General features: G+C 45.5%; 2 protein-coding genes across 5 annotated transcripts in view; both read left to right on the top strand.

Moving 5' to 3' along the window:
• znf1035 (zinc finger protein 1035) overlaps positions 1-6829 on the top strand; it is a 30663-nt gene extending 23834 nt beyond the window's left edge. The window contains exons 5-6 of one of the 2 annotated variants that reach the window (XM_084442225.1): positions 994-1097; positions 3237-6829. In XM_084442225.1, the coding sequence (XP_084298351.1) occupies positions 3289-6486 (3198 nt within the window). In that variant the 5' untranslated portion in view covers positions 994-1097; positions 3237-3288 and the 3' untranslated portion in view covers positions 6487-6829. Of the gene's footprint in view, positions 1-993; positions 1098-1724; positions 1790-3236 lie in introns of those variants that run through there. The other variant, XM_084442226.1, reaches the window with a different exon arrangement.
• Positions 6830-11529: 4700 nt separating this feature from the next.
• LOC311312307 (uncharacterized protein) lies at positions 11530-17029 on the top strand. Of its 3 annotated transcripts, none has more exons than XM_084442228.1 (4): positions 11530-11723; positions 11868-11949; positions 12143-12259; positions 12451-17029. In XM_084442228.1, exons 3-4 carry the CDS (start codon positions 12149-12151, stop codon positions 16444-16446), a joined length of 4107 nt encoding a protein of 1368 aa, XP_084298354.1. In that variant the 5' UTR covers positions 11530-11723; positions 11868-11949; positions 12143-12148; the 3' UTR covers positions 16447-17029. The 3 variants fall into 3 exon arrangements, with proteins under 3 accessions (XP_084298354.1, XP_084298353.1, XP_084298355.1); XM_084442227.1 differs by having other exon boundaries at positions 12137-12259; XM_084442229.1 differs by lacking the exon at positions 12143-12259.
• Positions 17030-17958: the final 929 nt, after the last annotated feature.

Below are 17958 nucleotides of genomic sequence, written 5' to 3'. Positions count from 1 at the left end.
CGCAGCCCTGGAGTCATGCGGGGCCTGGAGGGAGGGAAGGGCGCACCCTCTCCGCAGAGCATATCACCAGCTGCAAATTAGTCTTGTCCTTGACTGTAGCGGAACCAGGTGGTAAGGATGGACTCGATGATGGAGGTGTAGAATTGTACTATCATGGTCCGTGGCAGAGGGGGGGGCTGAGTTCTTCCTAAAGTCGACCACCATTTCCACTGTCTTTAGAGCATTAAAGGACAATGCTCGTTTTTGACAACCTGGACCTTATTTACGGCATATTATAAGACGTTTGACTCACCGAGATCACTTTGGTGTAGTTCGGAGGCATGTAGAAGAAATTTAAAATCCAGCGCGAGCCAGTATATCCATGTAATGTCGGTGGTCGGGGGAACCTAGAATGCAGTTTCTAAAAATCTATTTTCTGCCGCGAAACGGTTTCCATCAATCTGTCTTCATGAATCGCTAGTTGTGCTTACATAGAGCATAATCCTGTGGTGGTTTTTCACATGCCTCTGTAATATGATCTTTAGAAACGTCTTTCAAACGAAATGGCTTCCTCGCACAGCGCGCAATCGTTGCTCCAGCACGCTGTGCGCATGCGTGCTGGAGCAAGTGAGGAAGCTATATCGTTTCGAAAGACGTTTCTAAAGATCATATTACAGAGGCATGTGAAAAACCACCACAGGATTATGCTCTATGTAAGCACAACTAGCGATTCATGAGGACAGATTGATGAAAACAACCGTTTCGCGGCAGAAAATAGATTTTTAGAAACTGCATTCTAAGTGCCCCGACCACCGACATTACATGAATACACTGGCTCGCGCTGGATTTTAAATTTCTTCTACATGCCTCCGAACTACACCAAAGTGATCTCGGTGAGTCAAACGTCTTATAATATGTTGTAAATAAGGTCCAGGTTGTCAAAAACGAGCATTGTCCTTTAAGCTCCAGGTTGTTCCGGCAGCACCAGGTCAGCAACTGTTCAATCTTCCACAGGCAGACTCGTCCCCCTTGGAGATGAGTCCTATGAGGGTGCACAAACTTCAAGAGCTTCATGGACTGATGGCTGGAGGTACAGCTGTTCGTGTACAGTGAGAATGGTAGGAGGGAAAGAACACAGCCACTGCTTTTATATATTAAATACTGTAGCCTATGCTATGTTGGCTAAGCTACTAATAATAATAGCATCAATATAGTGTTTTTTGTGAATTCATTTGTTTTCTTGAGTAGAAGGATGCTTGGAGGACAGTTCGTTGCATATATCTGCTCCCTCAATAGCAGGCAAGTCTTTCAGTTCAGTTCATGTCTAACTCTAAACCAAAAGAGTACGGGTTGTCCTCATCTTTGCTCCATTCGTCCATTCTGCTGTTCACTTCCTGACCAGACCATTCTGGCGCGCCAGATGAGGAATGAAGAATCCTTTACCGCCGTCTGGATTTCGCGCGTCATCGGAATCACGTGATTGCAAACAACCTATTGGATCGCGCAAGTCAATTCGAGGGGTCGAATGTCTTTAGTAGGCTATGGATAAAATTGATGATAGACGCAGAGTTTCAAAGACTATACACGTTTACATTTGGAGGCAGTTGTCAGAACGTGTTAAAATCTCTTTATAATAATACTTAATTACAGCACAGGTTTACTAGCGCAAGTAGAAAATCGAGACCGGCCCACTTGCTGTTCTGGTCTCCTCGACGGAGCTCCCCGGGGCACGCCTGCTTTTCGCACGGACGCATTCAACATAGGATGACGGTAGTACACTAGAAGACTACTGCTAAGAAATTCTAGTCAAGTAAGTTATGTATGAGAAGAAATGTGTTTTACCCGTCTGGATAGGTATCTTGCACCGAAGGGTTTCCAGTCATATATTACGTTTATTGATGTAAACAGCTGAACGTGGTAGCTCGCTAGTTACGTTAGATAGTACTGCATATCTAGCTAACGTTAGCTAGGCTAGTAGCTAGCTTGCTAGTAGTCGGTCACATCAGGCTTGACTTGCTAATGTTGCTAGCTAGCTGGTGCAGGCATGTTTTGGCAACCTTGTTGTCATTGTTCCCTGTACTCTTGGCTTGCATTTGCACAACGTGATAGCTAACACGCGTTATCTAGCTAACGTTAGCTAAGATAGATTTCTCGACGTCAGAAATTGCATTCTCACAGATTTAAAGCTAGGTCGGCCTAGCTTTAACGTTATGTTCCAGTGTTGCATTGAACTGCATCAACGATTAGTAGGCTGCACACACGACGTTAGAAAATGTAGGCCTGTGTTATTTTTATCCACCGTTTTACCACAGTACATTGTGTAGTCCGGCACCTAGATTACCAATCAGAAATCTGAATTCTGATAGCTTGATGAATACTTTCCCTGAAATATCAAATTCAGACTTATTTTTATACCCCATTTTCGCCACGTTCTACCGCTGTAACAAGGTATAGGAGCAGACGGCACGCGACTCAGGTCCCGGTTCTATCAGACGGTTCCTTGTCATAGTGTTTTAAATGTCTTAATTCGCGGGAAAGTTTCATATTCTAATATGAATCGGAGTGCATACACGCCGCCTCTAGAAGGGACATGATCAGGGACATGATCAAACTATGCACGTAACACGTTACCCAGTCACAGTGAGCAAACTGTTTTGAATGCTGAGATTACTGAAGGAGTATCGGTAGGCCTAGTATTGGCCCCCATGTCATATACAGCCAGGGTGGAACCTTTGTATTGTTCACGGTTGAGGGAGGACATATAAAGAAACGGGCTAGTCGAGTCGTCTCTCCTGTAAGGTTTATTGTTTTACCTATAAACAATCGAACGTGGTGTCGGAAGTGGCATTACAGGTAATAATTAATTGTGTAATACTTATAACAATACTGACAAATTTTTTCATTGCACCCGAGGTCTTAAATTGGAACCTTACAAACCATTTTACCACGGAAAGGGTTGTAGTCATGTTGCCACAGCTATTTATTGCAGACTTAATCATCAAAACATAAATAACTTTACATTATTCATTTATCTCAAATTTAGGACTACAAAAGTAGTTCCCAAACATCTAGTTTTATTACCCTACATTTCAGTTTTAGTAGCCTAAATATTTGTGCCATTGTCACCTTAGATGGCCAATAAGGGAAACCCTTCCACTATGTTCCTTTTTGTAATACTTAAATTGAGATTGTATAATTTAATGTTGTGAGACCTTATGTTTGAAGTCTTGGCTAATAATGAAATTTGTATTTTTCAGGCCAGTAACAACCCCGATCAATTTGTGAAGAGGAACGCCAAAAGATCCAACAATGCTTGGGCTTCAGGGGAACACCTCATCCCCAAAAGAGTACCGCTGTGTGGCTTGTTCAGCCACCTTCACAGGACTGGCGTCTTTGCTGGTCCATCAAGCCTCCCATGCAAGTAGCATGCCTCTGCTTGCTCCGCAACCGTCCTGTAGTGCACAGATTGGTTCCGGGTTTGCAAAAAAGGATTTGTCCGACCAGCAACACCGCGCCGCTGTCCTGCCGGAGTCTCCTGCTCCCGCTCATTATATCTGCGACTGTGGGTGTGAATTCAAGGACTTCGATCTTATGCTGGAGCACAAACGGACACATGTCGCAAAGCCTCAACTGCTGCCCTCCCAGGATATTACCGCTGATTTGTCCAGTAAAGGAGAAAGTAGTCAGGATGATAACCTCCAGTCTCCCTCACTCCAGCCAACCCTGAACCAGTCCATCCCTGGCCTGTATCCCCCCTCCCATTCCATGCCCCCATCACCTGACACTTCTAGTCCCATCTCCCCACTGCTCAACAGCACATTTCCAAATGCTGAAGTTGACTCGAAGGCGGGGCTTAATATCCTAACCATGCCTCCAGAGTGCATCTCCTCACCAAGCCCAGCTGAGCAAGACCAGTGTTGGTCTGGAGACGACATGTCTGGAGATGACATACCAGACGAGATCTTTGCTCCAGAGGACCCAGAGGACCCCTCACTGCAAGCCAGCGAGGACGAAACTCCAGAGAGAATGAGCCATTCTGTCCACAGCAACAGAGACCACTCGCCTAAAAATAAAACCATCATGAAGATGCTGGCAACGGCTTACATGAAACGTTTCCAACCTGTCCAAACTCCTTCTTGCAAGAAACGCATGATCCCTAAAACAGAGATTATACCATTGGAGATAACATCAGCATCAAAATCAGAACCAAACCCACCAAACCCGAGTTCCACTGTCGGTCAGCTTAGGCGCCTGCTTACGAAGTCTAGTACTAAAACAAAGGCCAGTGCAGCTAGTAGTCAGAGGGGGGGGAATATTGTAGCTCTAACTAGGACCTTCTGCCCTGTGGTGCTTCTTGAAACCCGCCAAAAGCTTATCGATTCCAGCAATATCGCCACACAAGGGAGCTATCAGTGTGGCCGTTGCAGAAAGGTTTTTCAGGACTCGGACAGCTTGACAGTGCATCACTCCACACATAGAAAAGAAAAAGTGAAATGTTGTCGACTCTGCAAGGAACTGGTGATTGGAAAGCCATCCCTCCCAGATTACCACGTCTGCTCCCAGTTGTCAGACAAGACCTCTCTTCACTCGTTGAGAAATAGGTTTACCTTCACCAAGAAAACATCATTCCACCATCAAAGAGCCCATCACTTTAAGCAGCAGCAGAGAGGTTATCTACATGCTAACACAAGGAAGCTTTTCTTTTGTCCATTGTGCAAGCATAGCTACACGCGTAGGTATAACCTCACAAAGCACAAGTGTCTAGGGCAACCCCTGTCCCATGCCTCTCCTCCCCCCCTGCATAAGAGTAGTGTACTAGGGGCAAATGGTAAAATGAATAGCAGTGTTGCGAGCAGAGTAGCAGAGTTTAAGCTGAGGCCCCCAATTTTCAATAGCGTCTCCGTGGGCACTGATATTTCTCGCCGTACCATTAAGAGGGAGGCGATTGGTACAGATACAAGACCAGGAGCCCACTTGCCAGGTGGACCCTGGTCTGGTTCGCCCAAAAGCTTCTTGCCCTTCTACCCCAGATCTTCAAAACATGTACCGTTGGGCAACATGGAGGGATCTGTGGACATGGGATCTGTGGAAGACAGTGACGCTGCTCCGTACAAGACCGACCAGAGAGCGGGCTCAGGAGGCGTGGACGCAGCCAGTTGCTCTCAGCCAGGAGAGAGAGATGGAGAGTGGACGGTTCCTCTGGATGATGAGACCGAAGTGCTTATTGATGCTGTAGATGCTGACAACAGCGATGTAGAGCACCTCGATGATGAGACCGCAGTGCTGATTGATGCCGGAGCTGTGGACATCAGTCACATAGAGCAAGAAAAACCTAAGTCCACTGTCAACTCCCATCCGATGCCCTTCTTCATTAAAGATGGTGTGAAACGTTACCCCTGCAACAAATGTCACAAGACCTATAGTCGGGGAAACACTTTAAGACGACATCAAAGGCTGTGTGGTCTAGTAAGGTCCCATATCCCACAAGCTGCATTTGGGAAAGTACATCAGCAGGCCAAACCTATGTTTGATTGTTTTGTCTGTGGCAAGAGCTTCAACCGCCGAGATAACATGCTGGTCCATAGGAGGAAATGTCAGTTGAAGAGAACTGTGGGGGGAAGGGACAGTGAGCACCAGAGCTTCTCAGCGAGCAAGTCTCTGTCGCTCCTGGGTGCCAAGAGGGGAGTGTCAGCCCAAGACCAGGGAGATAATGCGGCAAACTGGGGTATTATGTCACTACCATCCGTGCTCCCGAGGAGGGTGACCTGTGAGTGCGGGGCTGGTTTCACTTCTCCACAACTCCTCCTGGAGCACCTGCAGAAGCATGCGCAGGAGTCTTACACCTGTCCCACCTGTGGCGAGACTCTCGGCTCCTGGGCGGACTACGAGGTCCATCTGCAAGTACACATGCAGCCACACCACCAGCTGTATCGGGGAGTGCAGCTGCAGCGCTCTCAACCTCTGCTCCTGCGATTTCAACAGAAGGCTCAGCCGCCATCTCTGCCCAAACAGCAACCTGGACTGAAGAAGCAGTTACTCTCTGTGCAACGTTCTCTTCCAAATCAACCGCCTCTGCCTAAGGGTAGTAAACCGCAGCAACGTAGTGTCTGTATACGATGCAACAACACCTTTGGCACTCGCAGTGCACTACTAAAGCACCTTTCATTGAATCGGTGCAAAGGTAGCCAAGGCGCGGCTCATTCAAAGACAAATCAGTGTTCCCGTTGCAACGTTGACTTCCCCAACACTCTCAGCCTCAAGTTTCATCAGAGAAGTGGAGCGTGCAAGCCGGTGTTCAAGCCCATGCGCTGCCCTGTTTGTGTGCGCTGGTTTGGCACTGTGGAGGGGCTGCAGAAACACCTGCTCACACACAATCAGTCCAATTCATTCTCCTGCCTCATCTGCCAGCGTATCTATCCCAGCATGAGGTCACTGAAGGACCACCGCAGGAAGGTGCATAAAATTAGAGCAGGGGAGATGGCAGAAATCGCACACGTTACAATTTAATCTGTCTGAAAATCAGTCTTGGACTGAAACATTGGGTAGATTAATGTAGATAAGGGTGTAAAAAGCATTTTCTGTAGTACTGTAGATTGAGATTGTGACTAGTAACCCAACATTATTGTACTAATAGTGTTTTGATTCTACAGCTAAACAGTAGTCTTGAGTGTACATTATTCAAACGGTGTTGTAAAATGTGTGTTTAGGTTGAAAACTTTGGTGTTAGCCATAAACACCAAAATGTGCCAATCGTTATTCATATCCATCCAAGTTTGTATTTCCTACAGCAGACAGATAAAAATATATCTGATTATGACCACTTGATGAACATAGTTAAACAGTTCAAATGTCTCTGTATACAGAACTTGCTGTGGCTTGCAATTGCTTATTGTAGACTTATCTACTTTTTTTGCCTCTTGTGCAAATGTAAATAAAAGCTTTGTGCCGAATTTGTGGAATTTGTTTTGCTTCAATAGCAGTACCTTGATTTGCTTTTTAAATTCAGTTAAATTGAATTGAAATGTAGCTGCCAGAGATGAGCACACTTGAAGTTCAGATTGTGTTACTGTAAGTGGGGGCATAGTGCAGGCAGTAGTTAACCTGGTTGTAGTAGTACTTTATCACCAGAGGGGTTGGTATCTTAATTGCTCTGTTAATATTTGTAATAATACAGTATCACCAGAGGGGTTGGTATCTTAATTGCTCTGTTAATATTTGTAATACTACAGTATTACATTGGTGATTTAGCAGATGCTTTTGTCCCACGTGACTTACAATACAATATAAATGGTCTTCATATATTTATACTTCCTTAATATACTGCAGTTTTCATATAATACTGAACATCCTCCGACCAGCAGGGGGCGGTGATACCGGCATGAGAGGTCTGAACAGTCGAATGTGCTGCAATACGTCCTCCGACCAGCAGGGGGATCATGCCTGTCTGCACGCTGCTCAGAGCACATGGCTGAGACCAGGGTTTGAGGTGCTGCAGTTCCACCACGCGGCCAGGGGGCGCTGTTCAGGCGTGTGGGGGTCCTTTTCGCGATTCAAACGGACTCCTGTAACGTTACGACAAAGCGTATATGTGCGTTGACTGTCGTCTTTTCTATCGTCACGCAGGTTGGTACAAAGTGTATAACTAGGTATCTAAAATGGTCATTTAGAGTCAAAGATCAATAGTTAAGTTGTATCATGTTATTTTGGGTCCAGATGCTGTGTTTTTGTTGAAAAATGCATCCGTCGAAAGGTGACAGCCCCGAGCTAGCTAGCTAGCGTCTGGGCATCAGCATTCCATTTTGGAGTGACTATTCTTCCGGCGTCTTTTGTATTGATTCAATGTAGTGGCGCGCACCGCATCAATTTCAAGCGTTTAGCCATAAATACATATTTGAGTTATGGGTTAGTGTTGGGGTTGAGAGGCCATAGAAGCTTCCTCTTAACGTTACTGCCGTGGGGATAAAGAAAGGTGAAAATGCCCAACGAACAGCATATGTTTGACATGCATTAGAAGCGAATGTGAGTGTAAATGATTTGTAGAACACCGTTGAAACTGAGTTGTAAGAGTTGATTAAGTTATACCTTTGTATGAGAAGGTAAGTGCTGAATAAAGAAATGGGTAAAGTAAATGCAAATGGTGACACATTTGCAGTGGTGGACCATTCTAGCATGAGCAAAGGTATAGGAAGGGAAAGTGAAAACATGCGCCCCTAGCGGAATTGTTCCTATCGGAGAGGAGTTTAAATGTAAACTCCCATAGACCAAGATTTTCTAATATTTACTACGAAACCATTTCGGCGAAGTTATCAAAACAAAAACTTGAGTGTTTTTACATTAATAATCTACCAACTGTGAGAATTTCAAACAGTATTTCGGCTTCTTTCAAATTTTCGAAATTGCTCCATTCCTCCAGTCAAAGTCAATGGAATTTAAGAAAAATATTTTCATAATTTGGGTTGTGATTCAAAATCAACTATGATCACCGAGTTTACTGTTCAGAACATAACTAAGGAAGTGGAGTTGTTAGTTGAGTATTGAATGCGTAAATGCATTTTATTTAGTGTATTTAAGAAAATGTAATAATCCACAGACAATAGCCTGTTGAGGTTATGTGCATTGATTCTCGTCTCTTCTGTCCTCGCGCAGGATTTGGTGTACCACACCCTGACTGAGCAGGTAAGGGTGGTTGGGCGACACTAACATGCTGCAAGACAGCCGTGCCAGACGGGAGCAGATGCGCGAGGCGGTCCGCCGTGCACGAGCAGCCGAGTCAGACAAGGCACGTCACGTACGCCTGGCTCGGGACCAGGCGAGCCACAGACGTGCGCGAGACGAGGGACGCGGGCAGCGAGTGGTGCGACAGGCGCGTGACCTTCGACAACTCTGGCACTGGAGGCCAAGCAATCAGCCATTCCTAACAGGCACGTTTTGGAACTAGTACGTGACAATGACAGCTGTGATGTGCCAGATCTTTTGCTCACTCTGTGCTTTTTTAAAGATATTTTTAGAGCATTTCTGCTTTATTGGGTAGGACATTTGAGGGACAGACAGGAAAGGTGGGAGAGAGAGAGGGGAAGACATGTAGAAAAGGGCGGGGTTCGGATTCAAATCCACCCCGCTACGGTAAGGACTAGCCTTTACATGGTACGCGCCCCAACCCATTGAGCCACTCTGTGCATTTTTGAGGAAGGTTGTGGTGAAAGACGCACAGGCCCCCCTTTACCCACCCTCTGTGCGCTATGATCTATAGTGTACTTATGTCTGTACACGAGCCTTGGCTTGTTACATCCAATACTGTTATCAGCTTTGGTGAACAGAATAAGACATTAATGCAATTACTTCTTTCTCTGCTTTTTTTCCCTTTTTCCATATTCCATACCAGACTCCAGACATATGCCTGGATACGGCAACTTGAATCAACACACCGGGGGCTTCATGATGGAAACAGAAAAACATATAGAACTTAACAGCACTTCAACAACACTTTTCAATAGTGTGCCCTTCTGCTTCAGCTGTGAGGAGCTGTTTGCAGACCGGTTGTGGCTGGAGGAACACGTGTGTCCAGCGATGACGTACATCTGCTCCTGTGGAACGGAGTTCTCCGACTACATGGACATGATAAAACACAGCAAAGAGCATGAACCAGGTCAATCAGTACTCCATCATTCCACCATACAGAGACGCCGGGCGGAGACGCAGCAAAAGGAACAAGAGCAGCTAAGATCGTTTGATGGACCAGCCAATATGAAGCAGGACCCTCTACCTGTACCTGTGCTGTCCGCTCCTCTGTTAATAGCACCTTGGCTAGCAGCCCCTAAGGCACCTAGTGTGCCAACAATGGACCTCTGGGCTCTGTACCAGCCTGTGGTAGTGATAGAGACTTTGCGTCGTTTTGATAGGGAAAATCCTTTCCAGTGTGGCACCTGTGAGCAGGGCTTTAGATCAAGGAGTGATCTCATAAAGCACCACAGTTTTCACATTCGGCAGAGAGTGATTGGCTGCCTGCAGTGTGGGATGCTCTTGCCTACCAACAAGTCGGGGTCAGACCCCCATGTGTGTCACTCTTCTTCCACAGTAACGCTTACGGACAGGGTCACAACTGCCCCAAAGGCCATGGTCACAACTGCCCTGAATGCCACCATCACAACTGCCCCGAAGGCCGCAATCACAACTGCCCCCTCTTTATTGAATAACAGGAACCCTTTGGCATTTGAGAACAAAATTGCTTCACCCAAGGTAGCGCAGGTGCACACCCTCTTAAAGCACCAGGCATGTGAGAACGCTGCTGACCAAGCGCCCTGGAGGGGGGGCTACTTGTGTATGATGTGTCAGATACCATTCCAATCTGTTCTTTTGCTTCAGAGACACAAGTGTGCGGTAGCAGCAGACTATGAGAAAGGGCAAGCGTTGATGCCCAATAATCACAAGAGATTGAAGAGGCTATCTAGGCCATATACTTTGCCTCAGAACGTTGACAGAGGACTTGCAGCCAACCGCCAAGTTTCCAGAGATGTGGCATACCAAGACAAGGCCGTGGGACCGGACCGGGCTGTAGTAAAAATGGAAGAGGATTCTGATAATGACTGTTATGTGATTGAAGACTCCTCATCCGAACCTTCTCAGCTGTTTAAAAATCCCAACGTCAGCCCTCTCCCAGTAATAAAAACTTGAACTGTCCTATAAGCATTCTTGAGTGTGCGCCCAGTGAGTTGTGAGCTGTGATCAATGGTAATTAATGACTCTTGTCTTCTGTGAGGTACCATATACACAGCTTTTGTCCAATTTTCCCCAGAACAAGTAGACGTGCTGTATGCAATATCCAAGTGCATGGTTAAGAATACTGCAAGTCACTGTATGATAGTATTGTTCTTTGATCATATTATGGTCTTAGTAGCTCTGCAAAATGTGTGGTTTGAGCATTGATCACATGATGCCTTGCTGCTGTTAATTTGTTTATATTAGCTTTTTAAATGTTATTTTAGCTGTTTTAAAATCTTAATTATATTGCTTTAAATAAACACACATTTTTCACTTTTGGCTCTCAGTGTATTGGTTTTGATACGTTTGTAATTCTTACAGAGCTCTACTATTTTTTTCAGTTTGAATTGGCCAATGCTGAGATTTTAGATGGTTCCATGTGTGTAGGGGAAAATAAACATGAAAACGTTTATGGCATGTCTCAGCTTCTATATCGGAAGATACAGTTCAACAGGTCAAAGTAGATTAGGAGCCATGTGCAATACATACTGTCAATAAGTTTATATATATATATATATATATATATATATATATATATATAATTAAATATATATAAAATAAAATCGAGGGCTTTGTAACACCCTGATATCGGCTACCCCGACTCAGTGCAGTACAAAACAAATCTCGCGTACCGGCGCCCCTCTAGCAGCAAAACGAGTATACTCTTGCTGGTCGATTGTTGATGATGAAATTCCTGGACGCGACTCGTCCTTACCACGGAGCACAAACCTGAATGCTTAACAAAGTAATGTGCGGAGGGAGGCTATCATTCAGACTTAACGAATAATTTTATGCCCCTTGATCTCATGCAATTTGATCCATGGTGATATGTGGCAGTTAGCTAACCAATAGCTACGTTAGCTCTAATAGGCTAGCTAGCTAGCTAGGTAACGTTAGCTAACATTAGCTAGCTAGCTGCCCGTTAAATGAGGCTCTTAAACCAATGCCAACAACAACAATATTTCACACAGTATAGCTACATATGGGTGAGTATGAACAAATGAATGAAATAATTCGAAATAGTATGTAGCAAGCTACTATTGCCAGGCAACATGAGTAGGCTACCTTAGCAACGTTTCATGCGTGAAAACATAATCGATACTGTCACTGTCCCATCTCTGTTGTGCCAGATCATGTTTGCCTCGGGAACACCAGGACTTTCGAAGTGTTGTTCATAGAGAAAACACGACACTAGTCATCATACCTGATAAGGTAACGTCATACCACTGCTCTCATAATTCCCCATTATGTAAAAAAGGGTTATATTTTAAATCATTAAGGCCTGTGGTCCTGTGCTCCTGTCATCGTGCTTCTCAATAATTGCAGTAGTTGTTGGCCTAATTGTAGTGCAACAATACCTTAGTCATCACGATCTCACCATCACCTCTCTTTGCCTTAGCCACAGCCCGACATGGGAAGTAAGATGTCTCTCACTAGAAGAGGTACTAAAATAGAGACATGCTCACCTGCAATTGCCAGTGACCCTACCAAGCCCCTGCATGTCCAGTCAGGCAATGAAAAGGTGGGCACTTTTTCAAAAAGAAATAAGAGAGCATCCGTTTAGTTGAAAACATCACATATTTTGACATTATTTTCTTAATTAGAAGTGTTTTTGTATATTTTTGTTCCTTATCACTGTGTCGAGTACACAATGTACCTTTCTCTGTTGCAATGGTTGGTAAATAAGTAAGTCCAATCTTATTTTTATTTTAGACATCCGGAGAGAGATTCTTCAGTGAGGGAGAAAACAGCCTCTTCAACCCTGAGAAGGAGCACTCTGGTGAAGTTAATGACAAACTCGAGAGAAATCACAACAACCCAAGGAAACGCACAAGGACCCAGGCGAGAATGGAGGAGAAGGCTGGAAAGTCACCTGTAATTCAGCACCTCCCAAATGAAAGTGAAATTGCTGAACCTAAAGACACAACAAAGAACTCTACCAGAGAAATGCAGGTGGAAAGGTCAGCAGAGGAGGGTGAGGTACGTAGGAAACGTGGCCGTCCTCCTAAGAAAAATAAGATGCTGAACACACCGTCAGAAACTGAACATAGTCCTACTATTTTAAAAGCAGTAGAAGCAAAGAAGTCAGGTGAGACATTACCTGGCTTTAATGCTCCTCCTTTAAAAACAACAAGGTGTGTAAAAGGCAGTGATAGGAAATCATGCAGCACTTCTGATGTAGAAGTAGGAGCTCCCCTAAACCATGAACCTGTCCACTCTGAAGGGCCTGTCTCTGATTCACTCACTCCACACAGTAAACCAGCTGATTCTATCCCAGTGGTGCTGAAAAGGAAGAGGGGTCGACCAAGAAAAAATGCAATTTCAGGGGTAAATACAGCTGATTCTGGTACACCTCACGCTGGAGCATCTGTGAGTGAATCCATTAAGCCCCCGCCACAGAGTCAGATCTCTGATGAGCATGACGGCAGAGCTGTCGACCCTGCGGGGAGACTGAGGAGAAACAGAGGGATGTCACATCCTCCCACCTCAGAGGGTAAGGAGTCCTCGGAAGTTAACATATCTATTCCTAAGGGTATTTCGAGAAGGCCTAAGATTCCTAATAAGATAATTACCGACAAAGTGACCAGACTTCGAAGTACCGTTAAGGATGATAAGGTGTGGCGTAGTTCTGCCAGTGGTGAAAGAGTAGAGAGTACCATGCCCAGGAAGAGGAAACAAATTAAACGGGAAGATGTAGTCGTGGAACAGAAAGTGAACGCTGATCGCCAGCCTCTGGAGGATGTAAAACCCAGAGTAGGGCGATCGCAGAAGAAGACAACGGTCGTGAGACAGATGGCGCTGGCAATGAGGAGACTGCGTTCAAATGTGGCAGCTGTGACTTCCAAGGATGTCCCCTCAAAATGTCAGAAGACAAGACGCAATCTTGGTTACACAGTCGCTGATGGGACCGAGACTGAAGAGTCCCTTGATTTTAAAGTTAGTTCTATGTCTGTGTTAGACAATAGTGTTTATTCTCCACAGGCCATCGGCACCCCTAATGCCTCCCAGAGAGTTAAATCAGCAGAGAGGTCATCTAGGAGTGCCGAGATCCTCTCAAAAGTGAAGACTGAGGAAATTGAGATTGAGCTAGGGGATTATAATTCAGTGTCAGAGTCAAATGGTCTCATGTCTTTACAATGCTACACTGACAATGTGAAGTTCCCCATTAGTAGTTGTGAAGACGCTGAATTTAAAAGGCAATCCAAAGTTGACAAACGCAGAGGGAATTTCAAAACATTAAAGGAAGACCAAGATGTTCGGACCACAGAAACTCAGAAGAAGCCCCGAAGCAGAGCCTTTGGCAAAAGGACACGCAAGAGAAAAAGGTCTTGGTGGGACAACAGAGGGAATCTCCAAAGTGTTATCGACTTGAAGGAAGATCCAGAAGCAGACTGTGGAGGAGCGAATGCACAGGAGGGTGGCTCAGATGGTAACCACGCCAGTAGGAGGAGGTCAAAGGATGGAGCATTAGAGATGGACTCCGTGACTGAGTTCGACGTGAAACCCGACACACCAGAAACCTCCTCATTTGACTCGTATTCCAAGTCAGATACTCCGTTAGTTGAGGAAATGGAACAGTCTGGAAAGGATTATGAAACTCGAGATTTACGCCGCCGTCGCCGCCGCACAGCAGTGAATTTGGAATGTGAGGACTGTGGTCGCTTTTTTAAATATATGTCTCTGTATATTATCCACAGACGTAGCCATACAGGGGAACGGCCTTACAGGTGTCCCGATTGTGGCAAAGGCTTTGCTCAACATTCTAACTTCAAGACACATTTGAAGAAGCATAAGAGGAGCGATCAGCGTCTGCAGTGTACCGTTTGCAAAATCAAGGTGTCGAGCGCTGATAAGTTGCGTATTCATTGTGAGACACACTTCAAAAAGGATGAGGACGAGACCAGTAGCAGCACAAAGCAGAATCAGAACGATGCCACTCGTAAACCCGGCGTTTCTTCAAAAGGCAAAGCTACTTGCTCGTATTGTGGTAAAGTATTTCGCTTTACTTCGGCACTTAGAATTCATTTGCGCGTGCACACTGGGGAAAAGCCATACTCCTGTCAGGTGTGTGGTAAAAGCTTTAGTCAGGGCCATGTCCTTCGTAATCATGAGGTGACACACTGGTCTGTGAAGCCTTATTCCTGCAATAGGTGTGGGAAAGGCTTCGTACTGCGCAATCTGGCAGAGAGGCATGTCTGCAGATCTTCTGACAAGTGGACAAAGCCGTCGTTATCTTACACATGCCATGTCTGCAAAAAGGTTTTTGCTACATATAATCAGTATAATGCCCATCTGCAGACCCATACTGGTGCAAAGGTTTTCTGCTGTTCAGTCTGTGACCAGCTGTTTGGGGAGGTGTCGGAATTCAATGCACATTGCCAACTGTGTTTCCATGGGGAAAAGACAGCTTCCAGATCAGTGTTCGGTGGAAGACCTAGAGCAGACAGCCGGCAACGATCTCACTCTCAGCCGTCACTGCCAAGCATCAAGCGTCAGTTCACAGTCACACAGCAACACACCTCACCTGCTGTCAGTCAGCCTGAACAGCAGCCCGAACCGCGCTCCACATCATCTGCCTCATTACAGAGCAGTGAACCTTCACAGCCTATAAAACCCAGAGGTCATCGGGCCTCACGGTCCCAACCCAGAAAAGTGGCTTCTTCTACCTCTGTCTTACCCTTCCAGACAAGTGTCATATCCTCCCATCAATTTTCCCACTTTGTATCGAAGCTAAATAAGCTAGACAGGAGATCAGATCCGAGGAAATATCTATGCCCTCGCTGTGGACGGCTGTTCAGGCACATGGGGAGGCTCCGCGCCCACATGCTCACTCATGCCCGCGATCAGACTTACACCTGCGGCCGTTGCGGCAAGACCCTGGGAAACTGGAGGAAGCTTTGGCGACACCAAAGTGTACACAGACAGAGATCGGGGCGTTTCACGTGTCCCCAGTGTGGCCGGGGTTTCCGCTTTGTAGGGTCTTACATGAAGCACATGAAAGAACACCCAGAATACCAGTGGATTCAGCAGAGGCCCAATAGAGCAGTCCCAGGCTCTGGACGGCAGCCCTTGTCTCTGCCTTATCAGTGTGAGGAGTGTGATGCCAGCTTCAACGCTCTAGATTTGCTCTTCAGTCACCAGCTTTGTCATTCTCCACCACAGGACACTGATAACAGCAATCAGTACCTCTCATCAAAAGATTACCGTAATGCACACTCAGGCGTAACCATTACCCTTAACCCTCACGTGAACAGTTTTGTAACAAACCCACGTCCGGAACCTCACTCTACCAGCTACTACCCGTCTCCATCCGTCCAATCCCGTAACTCTCCCGGAAGTTCCTGCTGGCCCTATTTCCCGTCGGATCCAGCTGACCCGCCTCACTCACTGTCGCCACACTTATCGGTGCCTTCGCCACTTCAAAGTCCAAGTGTCAAGCAAGGACTTGAGCCCACAAATTCTCCTCTCTACACACAGGCAAAGACCATTCCTAGACCACACAGAAATGAAATTACTGTATTTGGGAAGTCTATTAGAAAGTATGAGAAAAAAACACAGAAAGCTAACAGGGACGGTATTTCTTTCATCAGAACAAGGGAGTCTGAAACAGCAGGGGTGGGTATTAAGTGTGTGGAGTGTGGTTTGATGTATTCTGCCATCTCAGACCTGTATGACCATTATTTGCAGCATGCCAGAGGTGAGCTGTGATCTCCATATGCCCTGGTCAAACCTTGTCTGTTCAGGAATGCCTTTTTGAGCAACTCAGAAAGTTTGATCTGTGGGTTTCACTGGCTGGTTCTAGGGGGTGGCAAGGGGTGGCGGTCGCACCCCTGTAAAAAGCCTTGCCACCCCACTTGCCAACTCTGAATTTCAAATGCGTATGATGGAGATAACCTCTGATGGAACCCCTGCCACCCTTTTGCAACCCTAGGTAAAACTTGCTGGAACCGCCACTGATGGTGATGTCAGGAGTTTTCTGACTGTAGAGAGACATAGTGTTAAGTTGGGGTCAGTTTTTGTTCTTTTGAGACTACACTACATGTATGAATGACAAATGACCACTAAGGATTGTGCAGTCTATTATTTCTCAAATATTTCTGACATGCTTGAGAGTCCTCGACTGGTTATCAAATAATGTGAAGTGATTCTGTCTTTTCTATTTTGTTCTTCGTTAAATAAAAATAACAAGGCTATTTGCTTCAGTTGTGGTTAAATGTGGCTTAGTATTGTGGTTCAGTATGATTTGCTAATTTAACAAGACAAATGTGCAGTCAAGACTACTGCAATTTTAATGTTTTTTTAGTGTACAATATTCAAATATTCCTGAAAATCAGTCGTTCAGTCAATTTGTATTCCCACCATGTGTCCATCAATAAAATCCACATTACTGTATTTCTTCATTGTGGCAGTTGCTTTCATGGAAACAGTGGGATTAGACTGATAGAACAGAGTTCAGAATCGTTCGTCACACATCTAAGGACCTGAGCCTCTTCAGGAAGTAGAGTTGGCTCTGTCCTCTCTTGTAGATGGCCTGTGTTTCCTGTCCATTCCAGCCTGTTGACCAGGTAACTGGACAACCTCAACATCAACCCCCTGGATAGAAACTAGGGTCTGCTTCTTCCTGAAATCCACCACCAACACCTTCCCCACAGTTAGCTGCAGGTGAATCTGCTCACACCATCCAACAAAATCCTCCACAAGGCATCTGTATTCCTCCTCCTGTCCTCCTCTTACACATCCGACAATAGCAGAGTCGTCTGAGTACTGCATATAATAATGAGAAATGGTTTGGGGTGTTGTGAAGATTGTTACTATTACTTCTATTTTATAGATTATTATCTATAAAAGGTCGCACTGTTGGCCTCGTGTCACGTGACAGACGGCACATTTCCTTCCTCTTGCTCACCCGTGGACACACAACAAGTAGAGTCTGCCCCCTTGTGGCGGAGAGGAGAACATGGAGGGGGGGATAATGAAGGCCCCAAAATAGATGGTGCTGATAACTTGGTCAATTTATGTCACAAGTTATATTTAAATTCAGATTTCTTTTCCTCCAGATACGGCCATTGACAAAATGGTACTGGTCAAAATCTGAGCTGTGTACACGGTCACCTCTTCAACAAAACTCATCAGTATCACATGATTGCTAAGCACCAGCCCTCTCCGTCAACAGCTTTGTCAACTGGTGAGAGAACAGGATGTCTTTCCCTTCTTTCAAAA

This window comes from Borostomias antarcticus (assembly GCF_949987555.1).
Source record: "Borostomias antarcticus genome assembly, chromosome: 8".
Classification (NCBI taxonomy): domain Eukaryota; kingdom Metazoa; phylum Chordata; class Actinopteri; order Stomiiformes; family Stomiidae; genus Borostomias; species Borostomias antarcticus.
The sequence above is the reverse complement of the archived record's forward strand: the minus strand, read 5'-3'. Positions and strand labels throughout refer to the sequence as shown.

What these genes read in the sequence shown, in the direction of transcription:
- LOC311312307 (XM_084442228.1), top strand. Translation starts at nt 12,149, where the DNA reads ATGGGAAGTAAGATGTCTCTCACTAGAAGAGGTACTAAAATAGAGACA. An exon ending in TCCAGTCAGGCAATGAAAAG is followed by an intron (nt 12,260 to 12,450) that starts GTGGGCACTTTT and finishes TTTTTATTTTAG; the next exon opens with ACATCCGGAGAGAGATTCTT.